The 14870-nt window shown below is 46.9% G+C and overlaps 1 protein-coding gene and 2 long non-coding RNA genes across 11 annotated transcripts in view; 2 read left to right on the top strand and 1 right to left on the bottom strand.

Moving 5' to 3' along the window:
* LOC122689035 overlaps positions 1-4587 on the bottom strand; it is a 79476-nt gene extending 74889 nt beyond the window's left edge. The window contains exons 1-2 of the long non-coding RNA XR_006339686.1: positions 1556-4587; positions 383-510 (exon numbers count right to left, since the gene is read on the bottom strand). This is a non-coding gene — a long non-coding RNA (uncharacterized LOC122689035). The remainder of the gene's footprint in view (positions 1-382; positions 511-1555) is intronic.
* Positions 1-14870, top strand: part of LOC122689036 — a 574758-nt gene that overhangs the window by 343413 nt on the left and 216475 nt on the right. The gene's annotated exons all lie outside the window — the stretch shown is intronic.
* LOC122689024 (X antigen family member 5-like) overlaps positions 4852-14870 on the top strand; it is a 73687-nt gene continuing 63668 nt past the window's right edge. Inside the window, exon 1 of one of the 5 annotated variants that reach the window (XM_043895101.1) lies at positions 4852-5113. In XM_043895101.1, the coding sequence (XP_043751036.1) occupies positions 5065-5113 (49 nt within the window). In that variant the 5' untranslated portion in view covers positions 4852-5064. The remainder of the gene's footprint in view (positions 5114-14870) is intronic. The other 4 variants (XM_043895103.1, XM_043895102.1, XM_043895099.1 and 1 more) reach the window with 4 other exon arrangements.

Genomic DNA, 14870 nt, shown 5'->3' with positions numbered 1-14870 from the left:
AACTACAGAAGAAATAAATCATTACTGATGAACGTCTGACTACTAATATTTTCATATCTTCATCAGATTCAGATCTTCAGAACTCAATATATGAGAATTAGATTTGATAAAACAATGGCAGATAAGATAATGCAATGTGGTTCCTTAAATAAGACCTAACAAAATGGGGGCACATGGTGTATTCATGGGTTGAAAAATTCAATATAATTAGGATGTTAGTAGTCCCCAGACACATCCATCAATTTCATACAATTCCAGTCAGAAATTCCAGCAGGACTTTATTGTACATATAGACTAATTGATGATAAAATTTCTGTGGTAAGGAAATGAACTAGAATAGCCAAATGATTCTGAAAAACAACATTGGAGGAGTAACACTAACCTGAAATTTACTTTGCAGCTTCAACCAAAAGTTGTTGAATTTGTAGGAGAGAAAGTGGTCTCCCCGTCCTACTCCTCCGCCATCTTGGCTCCTCCCCCCTCAACCAAAAGTTGTAAGCAACTATGTGTCTATGAAGGGATGAATGGATATAGAAAACATGGTGACACCAGTCAGAATGGCCACCATCAAAAAGTCTAGAAACAACAAATGCTGGATAGGGTGTGGAGGAAGGGCAACCCTCATACACAGTGGGTGGGAATGCAAACTGGTAGAGCCACTACGGAGAACAGTGTGGGATTCCTTTTAAAAACTAGGAATAGACCTGCCATGTGACCCAGCAATCCCACTGCTGGGCATACACCCTGAGGAAACCAGAAGTGAAACAGACACATGGACCCCGATGTTCACCGCAGCACTGTTTACAATAGCCAGGACATGGAAGCAACCTAGATGCCCACTGGCACACGAACGCATAAGGACGTTGTGGTACATATACAATGGAATGTTACTCATCTATAAAAAGGAACGCACTTGAGTCAGTTCTAATGAGGTGGATGAACCCAGAGTCTATGACACAGAGTGAAGTAAGTCAGAAAGAGAAAGAGAAATACTGTATGTTAACGCTTATATATGGAATCTAGAAAGACGGTACCAATGACCCTACACGCGGGGCAGCAAAGGAGACACAGACGTAAAGAAGAGACTCTGGGACTCAGTGGGAGGAGCGGGTGGGATGATTTGAGAGAACAGCATTGAAACATGTGTATGACCATAGGTAAAACTGATGACCAGTGTTCAGCTCCATGCATGAAGCAGGGCACTCAAAGCCTGTACTCTGGGACAACCCAGAGGGAAAGGGTGGGGAGGGAGGTGGGAGGGGTATTCAGCATGGTGGGGACACGTGAATCACTATGGCCGATTCATGTTGATGTATGAAAAAACATCACAATATTGTAAAGTAATTATCCTCCAATTAAACTAAATTAATTTGAAAAGCGGAAATGTGGTGATAGACACAATGGAATATTATTCAGTCACAAGGAAGAAAATTCTGCTTTTACAACAACATGAATGGACTTCAAAGGCTTTATGCTAAGTGAAATAAGTGAAAGAGAGAAAGACATATATTGTATGTTCTCACTTATATGCAGAACCTAAAAAAGACAAACTTACAGAAATTTCCAAGAGTTTAGAATGGTGGTTTCCAGGGCCTGTGGAAAATGCTGAATACAGGGTACAAACTTACAGGTATGAGAAAAATAAGTTATGCGGATCCAATGTATAGCATGGTGAGTATAATTAACAAAACTGTATAATACAGTGAAAGCTAAGAGGGTAGTTCTGAGATATTATTTCCTCAACAATTTTTAAAAAGGATTATGTGAGGGGATAGAGTGCCAACCCTGCTGTGGGAATCGTTTTGCCACATATGTGTGTATCAACTCATCACATTGGCATCTTAAACTTACAGGTTATATGTCAATGATACCTCAAAAAAGGTGGAAAAAATAAGAGAGTCCTGAATGTGTCCGGGAGAGCATTCAAGCTATATTCTGTGTCCCTCTGACATCTCCCCATCATTCTTGAACCTTCCCTTGTTACTGACATGAGAAGGTGAACCAGGCTCATTTATCCCTTCCTTCCTCAGCCTGGGAACCCATCATTTAGTGGAGAGAGGTGTTCAGAAGCTAGGATCTGGGGACTGGTGAAATTATTGCCAATGGAATGTTGCTATAACCAGTAACTTGGGAATATATGTGTGTACATAATCACACACACATACACATAGACACACATCTATAGCTATATATCAGTCTAGCCACATATGCACAGCTATCGAATACAAGAAGTTTACATGGAGAACTTTAATTCCAGTAGAATTCCTCAGAATTTGTTCTAGTTTACTTCATTTCCATATTGGAAATTCCCTTTTCCAAAAATGACAGACGTGGCTCTCAGTATTCTTATCTATTTGCTGAGTTGATGAATCCCAATGCATATAAGTGATCCATCCTCCACGAAAGGGTCCTCCTCACAATCTATGCGGAACCATCCCTTGCCCTTGACTTCCACACCTCACTCAACCTTGAATCCGTGAAGCAGTTAGCCTCCTTCACACTCAATCCCCAGGGATATTCTTTCCACCTTGGGCTCTGACTCTCCAGGCAGGGATGCCCCTTTACACATACACATGCCTTACCTGGCGACACCTAACGCTTTTAGGACTGACTTGCTCAGGCACAAAAAAGGGAAGGGAAAGAAAGGGTAGGGACAGGAAGAGTTGACTATGTCATAATACAGTCAATCAACGTGAACTGGGCCAAACCCAAGCAATGTGATGAAGCCAGTCGTTTTTGCTTTTCTTTCTCATTGTCCTCCAACTTCCCTTCCTGCCTCTGTCCTTTGCCCCAGTTCCTTTTTCCTTCTTAAGTCCTGCCCTCCATCAAGAGTACCAATGTTACGAGGCATGATTCCCACATTATAACTGATCTCTGCTGCTTGGCTGACATTCAGCGTGACATCCCTGCAGCTCAGACACTCAAACTCTCTCTCTCTCTCAGGATGGACCAGAAGGTCTCACTCCTAATTTCAGGGATGGGTAGGAGACGGTGCAGGGCACACATTGGAGCCTTCAGTCCTTCATCTGTGAAATGCAGATGATCAAAAATTGTGGGAGAAACAGAGACATCAGCAACGAGACCACTTTCGATGAGTGCTACATGCCAAAGCCAGTGCATCACAGCACTCCTTGACATTGAGGAGCACGCCAAGTAGATTTCCATGCCAGGACAGGTGCATTGGTTGTTCCTTCTGCCTGGAATACTCTTCCCTTACACAACCCCATGGCCTGCTCCCTCACTCCCTCCAGATCTCTGCTTACTTGCCATCTTTCAGGGAGACTTTCCCTCCTTACCTTGAATAAAATAATAACATCATACCTACATATACCCTTTCCCCTGATCTAGCATTATCTTTTTTCATAGTGCCTGCCACCCGTGATATATTTACTGACCACCAAGTCTATCAAAGAAGAGACTTGGTCAGTTCTGTCCTGTCACAAACTCCTCCAACAGTGCTCAGGTAGATTACAGGTGCTCAGAAAACATTTGCTGAAGGATAGTCTGGAGCCAGGCAACACACATTGCTAACATGCACAGGTACCGTGCAAGACGTGCACTGGCCCCATTGTAACAATTATGAACAACCTGAGATTCCAGGAGACAACTGAAACATTTAAGAACACACATTCTGCATGTCAGGTTCCAGGCCTCAGAATCATATCTGCCAGCTTCCAAACGCTCATTTCATGGACAGAGACCTCTAGCCAAGAACATAAGAGGTTTTATTTCTGACACAGAGACTCCAGACAGCTCAGATAGATACTCAGAGACACCAAAAAGAGCTCACTGAATCTCTGCACAGAGAGCACACAACTCGTCTCAGACCCTCAAACACAACTGAGACCATAACCACACACGCTGTGACAAAGACCCTCCAAACAGACCAAAGTCTTCAAGACAGAAACAAATGAGAACTGCACAGATACTTCACACCATGGAGACTGACTCCCAAACCACTCGGACACTTAACAATCTAATACAAAAACCCTAAACGGAAAGAGAACCTTTAATAACTCAAGAACATCATACGACCTTTAGATAAAGTCCCCAAACAAATGGAAAACCTGCACCCTGTTCACAGATCCCCAAGCAGCTGAGACTTCACATCTTTAGACAAACCCATCCTTAAAGCAGCTCAGAGACATCACAACTTGGGACCAGAATCAAAAATTCAGAGGTCTCACAATCTCAGGTGCACACACCTACAAAGGAATCTCACACCCAGGGACTGAAAGGCCAGAAAGCTCCAAAAATGCACACCCCGGAATACAGGCACACACATCTTAGGGACTTTGTACTATGACTCACAAAATCCACTCAGATCAAATATCCCATCACTCACGACTCTGCCCAAAGGCTCAAGGAGATCAAATGTACCGAAACAGGACCTGTGTTGCAACACGTAGTGATACACAAGCCCAGGCTCCCTGGCACAGGTTAGTCTCCAGGGAGAGACAGCTAACTCAGAGCCCTCTCCCTGGACATGAATTGCATGCATTTGTGCGAATATCCGTGCGCTGCCACACAATCCAGACTGAGCGAGAGCTAAACAAGAACGAAACGCCGTCAACATGCACAGCCAGCGACTGGGCCAAACCTCGCCACTAACCAGGACAGCTATTCGACCCCTTCGGGAAAAGGCATAAAACTCGGAGAAAAACTGTATGCTCTAAAAAGCCGCGAACGGCAACATGCCTCTCGTCCTCAGGTCCAGCTCTGCGATGCCAGTCCTGTAACGGCCAGCCAGTCAACTGGAACTGGGCAGGAGACGGAGCAGGGCGGGACTCGCGGGACTTCCGGCGCCTATCCGCGCCCCGGAAGAGCTCATTCCGGCGACCTCGCGGAGACCAATCAATGCCCAGAACGCTCCCTGACGCCAGACCCCAAACTGGCAGCGCATCTCGCTCCGTAGCCGTCGCCGCTTGGATGTAACCATGTAGAAACGAAGGGGTGGAATTGGAGAAGAGACGAGGACAGCTGCAGCTTAATACCGGTGTCCACTCGGACTCAGATGCAGCGCGAAGCCGGAATGGAAAGAATGGGGATGGAGCCAGTGGTGCCATGGGTGCCTCCGCTAGGAACTCTGGTCGATGCCCGACGCGGCGTAAAGGTACTCTCTGTGTTGTCATAGGCCCTCTCGAATGGTACCTTCCGGAGTGGGTGGTCTTACCGGTACCCCTCAGTGCTACATCCCAGGACAAAACTGTTTCATATATGCGCCCCTTGGTGGTGAGCCTGGGGAACAGCCGATGTAGGTGCCGGTGGCCCGTTAGAGGGTGGATGATCCTCCAAGGGTGGAAAGGCAACGTGAGGATGAAAACCCCGCCGATTGCTGCAATCTTGGACTCCGAAAAATGTCTCCATAAACTGAAGATTACTTCTCTGTAGTGGCCACTATCATAACAGGAAGCATGGAAAGCATTTTCTGTGTGCTGGGCATTGTGCTTGTTTGTGCTTTCCTGTTTAATACAGAATAGGTCTCAATGGGGAAAGCCAGCCACAGTCCCCCAGCGGGCAGGGGAGAGAAAGCTTTGGACTGGGATCTGAAGGTCTGGGGTGGGGAAGGCCTCTGTCGTTGACTGCGAGTAATATGTGAGAAGGACAACAGGACATTCCATTCTGTTCGGAAAGGGGTCAACTCCGAGGGGAGCCAAGGATAGTGCATAGGTGAGATAAAGACCATGGGTTTGTCACTATCTTGTCATCCCTGAATATGTTTTCTAGCAGAATCCTCAGCCTGTCTAGCTATGCCTCTGTCAACAAGTTTAATTTGCTTATTCATGCCTACATTCAATCATCCTCTCCACAGTTTCTCTCAAGCACAACTATGTGTGTTAGGAAAGAGAACACCAATCTTGGCTTCATCAACTTACATTGTGTTGGGGTCATACAGCCCCAAAAGATAAGTAATTTATCAGGTGTTCATAACTGCTGTGATTAACATTAAACCGGGATAGTGAAATAGAGAGAGGTGATGATATCTAGAAAGAGTGGCCAGGGAAGTTTCTTCTAACATTGTGACATTGGGCAAAAGCCTAGAGGAGATGCCTGTCAGGGCGAAAAGTGTCTCAGACAGAGTTGAGGCCAGTGTAAAAACTGGGGAGTGGAAGTCAGTGTAGTGTGTATGAAAAGAATGTTGAGGGCTATGTGACTGTCACAGCATGATGGAGGGAGAGCCAGGAGATCGGATGAGAGCGGTGATGAGGGGCGGGTCCCCTAGGGCCTCTGGCCATAGAGGTGACTTTGACTTGAGCCACAGGAGGGTTCTTACCAGAGAAGCCCCCAGTGTTCTTTCAGATCACACAATGATTGTTGAGGAGCCCTAGATTCATCCCGGGAAATCCACAGACCCTCTGCAGTTGAACATGCCCTTCCTGGAATCCCGTACACTCAAGGGGAATCCCTTCTACTGCTCCCAGTGGACATCCATGTTGATTGATGATACCCTCAGGAGAGACAGAGGAAGGACCCTCGCGGTATGAGTGAGGTCACAGTCAGTCTCATAAAGGCAAACAGGGAGGATGTAACAGGCACAGAGATGGCAGGGAGAAAGACAAAGATAGAACATTGGACAGGGACAGAGAGACCATTTCTGGCAGCAAAGGATCCCCAATTAGCACCCACCTATGGGCCCCCAGCCCTGCTACTGGATGAGGTACTATCTCTACAGGAGAAAAGAAGCTGCTCCCCCTCCCTGCCCTGCCCCCCACCAGGGACTGTCTCTAGGAAATGACTCAGTTAACCGAGGCCTGAGTCTAAATCATGCTCCCTTGGCACACATCAGAGTCCTCTGCCCTGATCAAGACATGGAGATGATCCAGTCATGGGGAGGCTCATGCTGTACACAGGGTCCCTCACAAGCTGTCCAGCCCTGACTGCCCTCCTGCTGACCTCAGTGCCAAGGAATGCTTTAGTGGGGGAAAGAGAGGCAGGGATCGCTGCATTTGTGGTGGAGACTCATGCAAACTGGTGAATGTGAGGTTTCTCCCCACCTGCTTGGAGGCTCATCTCTGCATTTTCCACCACCACGTCCCCAGGGAATGTGCAGATTACATTCAATACATCAGGTGAGCAGCTGGGTGTATGATGGGAGGACACCGAGACGTATCCTGACATTGAGACAGTCACGGGGTCCTTGTAGCCCTGTGCAAATGCCCCCCTCCCCCACTACATGGCCAGCGTTCTGCTGAGTCTTCCCTGCATCCTCCAAGGCTCCCAAGCCTGCATCCCGTTCCTCCTGTCCTCATGAGCCGAGAACTTCAGTGTGCACGGGGCCTTGAGCTCGCATCTGCAAATGGTTGCCTCTTTGTGCTGGGTTGGGCAGATTGTCTGAGTGAGTGTGTGTACATAGTTTTTTCACAGTGTCTCTATCAAGGGTGGTAGTCTTGTCAGGAAGTATTGTTCTCCTCAGTATTGTTACCGTGGGCTCCTGTGTACTGCACATGACTTGCCCTCCCTGAGGATGGGGCCACAAGATTTTTTCTCTGTAGGGAGGCATGGTAGAAATCATAGCAAATGTGATATCACAGGTCTACTTCTAAGACCCATGAGAGTGGGGTCCATCCAGCCTTCCTCTTAAGACTACTCTCATATGCAGATCCATGAACAGATCAGAGACCCAACCCTCTGGACAAAACCCTCCCAAATAGTTCAGAGACTTCATGCCTGGGACAGAGATCCGCAAACAGTTCAGAGAGCACTCATCCTGGAAGGCAACCCAAAACAGCTCAAATACGTCACACCTGAGGACAGAGACCCTGAACATCTTAGACAATTCCAACTCTCAATTCAGTTCAGTCATTCAGTCGTGTCCAACTCTCTGAGAGCCCGTGGACTGTAGCATTCCAGGCCTCCCTGTCCATCGCCAACTCCCAGAGTTTATGCAAACTCATGTCCATTGAGTCGGTGATGCCATCCAACCATCTCATCCTCTGTTGTCCCCTTCTCCTCCCACCTTCAATCTTTCCCAGCATCAGGGACTTTTCAAATGAGTCAGTTTTTCGAATTAGGTGGCCAAAGTATTGGAGTTTCAGTTTCAGCATCAGTCCTTCCAATGAATATTCAGGACTGATCTCCTTTAGGATGGACTGGTTGGATCTCCTTGCAGTCTAAGGGACTCTCAAGAGTCTTCTCCAACACCACAGTCTGAAAGCATCAATTCTTCGGCACTCAGCTTTCTTTACAGGCCACCTCTCACATGCATACATGACTACTGGGAAAACCATTGCCTTGACTAGATGGACCTTTCTTGGCATAGTAATGTCTCTGCTTTTTAATATGCTGTCTAGCTTGGTCCTAATTTTACTTCCAAGGAGCAAGTGTCTTTTCATTTGATGGCTACAGTCACCATGTGCATTGATTTTGGAGCCCCCCAAAATAAAGTCTGTCACTGTTTCCCCATCTATTTGCCATGAAGGGATGGGACCAGATACCATGATCTTAGTTTTCTGGATGTTGAGTTTTAAGCCAACTTTTTCACTCTCCTCTTTCACTTTCTTCAAAGGACCCTTTAGTTCTTCTTCGCTTTCTCCCATAAGGGTGGTGTCATCTGTATATCTGAGGTTACTGATATTTCTCCTGGCAATCTTGATTCCAGGTTGTGCTTCATCTAGCCCACTGTTTCTCATGATGTACTCTGCATCTAAGTTAAATAAGCAGGGTGACAATATACAGCCCTGAGTTACGCCTTTTCCTATTTGGAACCTGTCTGTTGTTCCATATCCAGTTCTGGCTATTGCTTGCTGACCTGCATACCCATTTCTCAAGAGGCACATCAGGTGATCTGGTATTCCCACCTCTTTCAGAATTTTCCAGAGTTTCTTGTGGTCCACACAGTCAAAGGCTTTGGCATAGTCATTAAAGCAGAAGGAAATGTTTTTCTGGAACTCTTTAGCTTTTTCTATCACACAGTCAAAGGCTTTAGAATAGTCATTAAAGCAGATGGAGATATTTTTTGGAACTCTTTTGCTTTTTGTATGATCCAAACGATGTTGGACATTTGATCTCTGATTCCTCTGGCTTTTCTATATGCACCTTGAACATCTGGCCTCAGGTAAATTCAGATCCTTAAGACAAACAGCATTACTGTCAGCCAGTACTACAAGTGTTAAGTTGTAACCACTGTGGTTGCTGACCTAAAGTGCATTCTGAAGGAATTTATGGTGAAAAACAGTATGAGGCACACTGTGCTTTGGACACGTTGGCCTTTTTTATTTACTGATACCTCAGGAAAAGTTTCAGTGACCCTAGATCCTTGCCTCTTCCCCACACAGAAAAGCATGAAAATAATGAACTTGTGACCTCTGATCTCTGTGTTTCACAGCAATCTTTAACCAATGTGCACGCCTGACTGCATGTACTTCCAAGGCAACAATCATTACTGACTTCTCTGCTACGTCCTCCAAGCAGTTTCCTCAGAGCTATCTGTCCTGGATTGTAGTTCCCAGAAGACTCCAAATCCAACTTAAACTCACAACTCTCCTGTTATATGCTTTTCTTTAAGTAGACACTACTCTAGCTCACAGCTCTCCTTTAGCTCAGAGGCTTCACCCCTCTCCCCCAGAGCCTACAGCCTGCACCCTGGGACACAGAGCCCCACATCTTTCCCTCTGGGCTGCTGTGTTGGCATTTGCACTGAGTCTCTGTTCAGTCAACCCCAAGGGAGAGAGCCCTCCAGTCCTGCAGTCCCTGCAGTCTGCATTCACCAGCATGTCATCCTGAGGAAGGCAGATTCATCCCAGGGGTGGGGATTGCCTGAGAGCTGAGGAGTTCTGAAATTGATTTCCCATGTCTGGGTCCTCAGAATGGACTTAACCCACCCTGGTCACCTCTGGTTGTGGTGACTTTGTATCCTGCCCCACGGGAGGTTCAGAGTGAATCCCAGATCCACAGAACTACTCCGAGGGACCCTGTCCTCTCTGTCATGTCTCAGCACACACAGTGGGCAACTGAATTCTAGAGATAGGAAAGATCTTCCCCTCACTGTGCCTATGACAGCTCCCTTACATCCCTCTAGTCATCTGTCGTTTTCCAGAGTCCCTCTCCTGGTGACAGCTGCCACAAATCCTCTTTATCCCAAATCCCCACCCTCTCCCCTCACCTTCCATCAGGCCTCCCTCCCACTCCAGGAGACTCTTTAGCCCCTCTCTAGCCCTGCTCACAGGGCCTCTGTTACATCCTCACCCCATTTGTGGCCTCTCACCCAGCACCCTCACTGCCTCAGACGATCCCCTGAGGACCTTGCCTGCTCCCTGCATTCTGCAGGACACCTCTCTCCTGCCCACACACAAGTGTCTGTCTTAATGTCCTAGTGAGGCCTGAACTGAAAATCTCTCCAGGATCCAGAGAAAATCCAGACCTAGACCAGGCGTCCAAGGCACTTCCCTCAGGGCTTGGGCGAAAGGGAGGGGGTCTCAGAGAGAAAGAACATGACTCAAGTTCCTGCAGGGGTGACAGGGTTTTCTTCAAGTGAGATGACACCTTAGAAGTGCTTAGGACACTGCAACTCAGATGACTGATTATCTAAGATTCAGAGATGCGCCCATGGATGCCAGCTGACTCCTAGAGTGACCTCACTAAAGCAGCCACTGACTGGGGAAGCATCTCCAGCCTGTTTACTGGGCAGTGAACACTCCTGGAGACTGGGTTCCACTGGTCCTCCAGTGCTCAGGCCCAAGACCCCCACTGTGAACTCTTGCCCATCAACCTCAGCACCTGACTGTGTGAGCCCTGGCCTGATATGGGGTCTCTGCCCTGTTCCCCGTGAGAGCCTGAGCCTGTGTTTTCCACGTTGGCTCCCCAGAGTGGTTTGGGATTCCTTGCCTCCAAATCCCCACAACCAATCACTGCTGCTTGTGTATTCAAATCTGCACGGTGTTGGCATGACCAAAATGGGCCTGGAGTGTCCTCCTGGACATCTGAGAAAGGGGACTGCCCTCGGTCCAGGTTTGAGGCCTGGGTCGCCAGGGTGGCATCTTCCCCATCTGTGTCAAAGGCTGTGGTTGGTCACCCTGGGCAGTGGTGGACGGTTTGTCCATCCATGCACAGTACTTGCATTGTTACCAAATGGAACCCTCTCCCCTGTAGTACCTTCTACTTCCTGTGGTTCCATGGGGAGCCATTTTTTCACTCAGTCTTGTTGGTCCTGGGTGCGATCGGACTATTTGCATTTCTAACCATGCTCAGCCTCCCTCCTACACAACTGGTGAACTCCATGATGAGCAAAGGTCTAAGCATCCTGTTCACTGCAGCAGAGTGGTCTGCTCCAAGAATGATGTGATGTGGTAGTAAACAACCTTTCCTTCTCCTGCTTTACTGATGGACATCAGCTTTACTGACGGACAGCATTTTGCCAGCATCAATGAAAGTGAAAATCCTAAAAAAAAAGAAAAGAAAATCCTTACAAAATCCTCGTCCTTGTTCATTTACTGTTAACAATCCATTAACTTATTATACCACCTCAGTAGAATAAAGGAAAAAAAAACCGCATTATCATCTCAGTAGCTACCTAAAAAAGCATTTCACAAAATTCAGCAACCGTTCAAAATACAAAGACTCAAACTAGAAGCAGAAGGCAATATTTTGAATGTGATATAAAACATCTATGAAAAACCCATCGCTATCATCATACTTAGTGATAAAAGGCAGAAGTACTTCCCCTGAAAATCAAGAATTATAGAAGGATAACATCTCTTACCACTTCTATTCCAAATGGTTCTGGACAGGATAATAAAGCAAGGGAAAGAAACAAAATGAATCTACATTGGCAAAGAAGTAAAACTATTCTATTTGTAGATGATGTAATCTTTTGTGGGAGCTCTCAATGACCTTTTATATATTCCCACAGACACAGAGTCTGTCTAGTTGATCGTGTGGATTAAATCTGCAGCTTGTGCAGCTGGTGGGAGGGTTTTGAGTCTTCTTCCTTAGTCACACTGCCCTTGGGTTTCAATTGTGGTTTTATTTCCACCTCTGGATATGGGCGGTCCACTGGGGTTTGCTCCTGAGTCTGCCTTGGAGGACTTGGGTTTGCCCGTGTGAGGGCCAGGTGTGGAGGTGGTGCAGCTGCGTGAGTCACAGGGGTTGTGGCAACATCAGGTACACAGGGGAGTTGGCGGCTAGGGCAGCAGGAAGTATAGTGCTCTAGAGGGGTATGGCAACCAGTATTGGCCAATACACTCCAGTATTCTTGCCTGGAGAACCCCCTCCCTGACAGAGAAGCCTGGCAAGCCACAGTCCACAGGGTCACAAAGAGTCGGACACTACCAACGTGACCCTGCATGCACAGACATAAGACTTTTTTTGTCTCTGGCAGCTCTGCCCCAGTGCGAGTTGAGCGTGAACGTTGCACAGCAGCTTGGCGTGCAGGGACCCTGGCGGTGCCAAGTGTGCAGGGACATGGACTGCCTCTGCCACAGGAGTTATGGCCCTATCAGAGTCTTTTTTCGAGGCTCTTGTAGCTGGCGATCAGAAGGCCTCTTTGGCCTTTTTTTCTCCATAGCTCCGCCCATTCAGGCACTTAGAGGGCTTCCTTACCTGGGATCCTTCTCTGTTGTTCAAGCATCAGGCACTTAAAGGGGCACCGTGGGTGTGGTCCTACTCTGTAGTTTGGTGCATCAGTCACTTAAAGAAGCACCCTGGGTGTAGTCCTACTCTGTAGTTTGGTGCATCAGTCACTTAAAGAAGCACCCTGGGTGTAGTCCTACTCTGTAGTTCAGTGCGTCAGGCATTTGATGGGCCAGCCTCTCTATTGTTCAGCTGCCAGTGCTGGCGTGTTCGAGAGGCAATGGTGATGGCTCCACGCCCTACACATGACTCAGCAGTATCACCTTACTTCCATGGCTGCCCGAATTTCCTCCACAGGTATTTCCCACCACAGTCTCCTCCCTTACATCCTGTCCATCAGTCTCCCTGCAGTCAACAGCGCCCCTCGCCCTGGGATTGTTCCACAATCCCTAAACTCCAGCTCCCAGCCACTGCACCATCTAGGGTATGTATGGCTGTGGCAAGGATGTCAGATTCACACTCCAGTTAGGGTGCCACGGATGAGCTGTTTCACTCTCAGCCTGAAATGTTTCTCCTCTGACTCAGACAATTGCCCCATCAGGGTTTTGGACCCTTGCTTCAGTTCCCCAACTGACCGAGGACAGGTCCAGCCCTACTAACACTCCTGTTTTTTCTCCGTAGTTGCCTCATCCTACCGAGTTTTGTGTGGGCCTATATATTCTTTTCCACTGGTCAGGTGCTGCTATCTGTGCTCGGCTGGTGTTCTGCATGCACTTCTGTGTCTGAAGGTATATTCCTGATGTATCCTTGGAGAGAGATGTATTCCCCATCCAACTACTCCGCCACCATCTTGTCGATCCATGATATAATCTTGTGTATAAAAAATTGTGAAGAACCACCCTCTCCCCACAGAAACTGTTAGACCTAATATAGGGGCTCGACAGGTTTTACAGAATACAAGGTCATATACAAAGGGCAAATAGATTTCTATACACGTTCAGGACTTGTACAATACAAATTACAAAACATTGCTGAGTGGAATGAAAGACACTCTAGATGAGTGGAAATTTTACTTCAGTTCAGTCGCTCAGTCGTAACTGACTCTTTGGGATCCCATGGACTGCCGCATGCCAGTCTTCCCTGTCCATCACCAACTCCCAGAGCTTGCTCAGAGTTTTACGGACTTTGGAGATCACATTTGTGGATTGGAAGACTCACTATTGTGTTAAGATGGCAGTACTCCCCTAATAGAGGCCTATCAAAGTTCAAACTGCTCTTTTCCCCTGGAAATCAACAAACTGATCCTAGAATTGTAAGAATTAAATGGGTCCTGGGATAGCCAAAACAGTGTGGAGAAAGAACAAGTAGTTACACTTCCCAATTTCAAACCCCACTTCAAACCTACAATAATCAAGACATTATGGTACTGACATAAGGATTGTATATAGACACATAATGGAATGGAATGGAGAGTCAAGAAACAAGCCCATATTTCTATGGTCAGTTGATTATTGTGAGGGGTGTAGAGGCCATTCAATAGCAAAGAAAAATGTTTGAACAAATCGTCTTGGAATAACAGGATGTTCACATGCAAAAGAATCAGTTTCAACCTCACACTGTATATAACAATTAACTGGAAATTGATAAAACACCTAAATATAGGAGCTAAAACTATAAAGTACTCAGAAGAAAACAGAGATGTAAATGTGAATCTTGGATTAGGCAATGATTTCCTAGATATGATACAAAAAGCACAAGCACCAAAGGAAACAAAAATAGGCAATTTGGAATCATCAAAATTAAAACTTGTATCCTTCAAGCGATACTATCAAGAATGTGAGATATCTAGGGCACCTACTGAATGCTGGCAGGGAGCCTTGAAACCCAGGCGGACCAGAGGAACTCCAGAGCAACCCTGTATGATGTGTGGGTGGGGAGCGAGGGGGGAGGAGTTGGGGAGGCTAGTTGGGGTTCGTGTTCCTGAGGGTCAACTAGGGGAGGACAGGTTTTCCTACACCTGCAGAGTGCGGATGGGGCGGGACACTTGGGTTCGCAAATGCTCCCTTGGGCTATTTGCCATCAGACTCCTTCCTCCACTCCTATACACTGGCAACCACAGATATATTTCTGTGCCTATACTTGTGCCTTTTCCAGGAATCCATTGACATGAAATCATATAATATAGCTTACTGTGTCTGACATCTCTCATTGGCACAGCTGAGATGAATCCTTGCTGTTACATGCATTAGTAGTTCCTTTTTAAGTGACTGTGTAGTACTTTTTGTATGAGTATAAGCTTATGTTTTTCTTTCCTCTGTATACCAGTTGTTGAATAGTTGGGCTATTTCTAGGTTTGGCTATTA

The sequence above is a fragment of the Cervus elaphus genome, chromosome X (assembly GCF_910594005.1).
Source record: "Cervus elaphus chromosome X, mCerEla1.1, whole genome shotgun sequence".
NCBI classification, from domain to species: Eukaryota; Metazoa; Chordata; class Mammalia; order Artiodactyla; family Cervidae; genus Cervus; species Cervus elaphus.
Note: the sequence above shows the minus strand (reverse complement) of the source record. Positions and strands in the feature narration are given on the sequence as shown.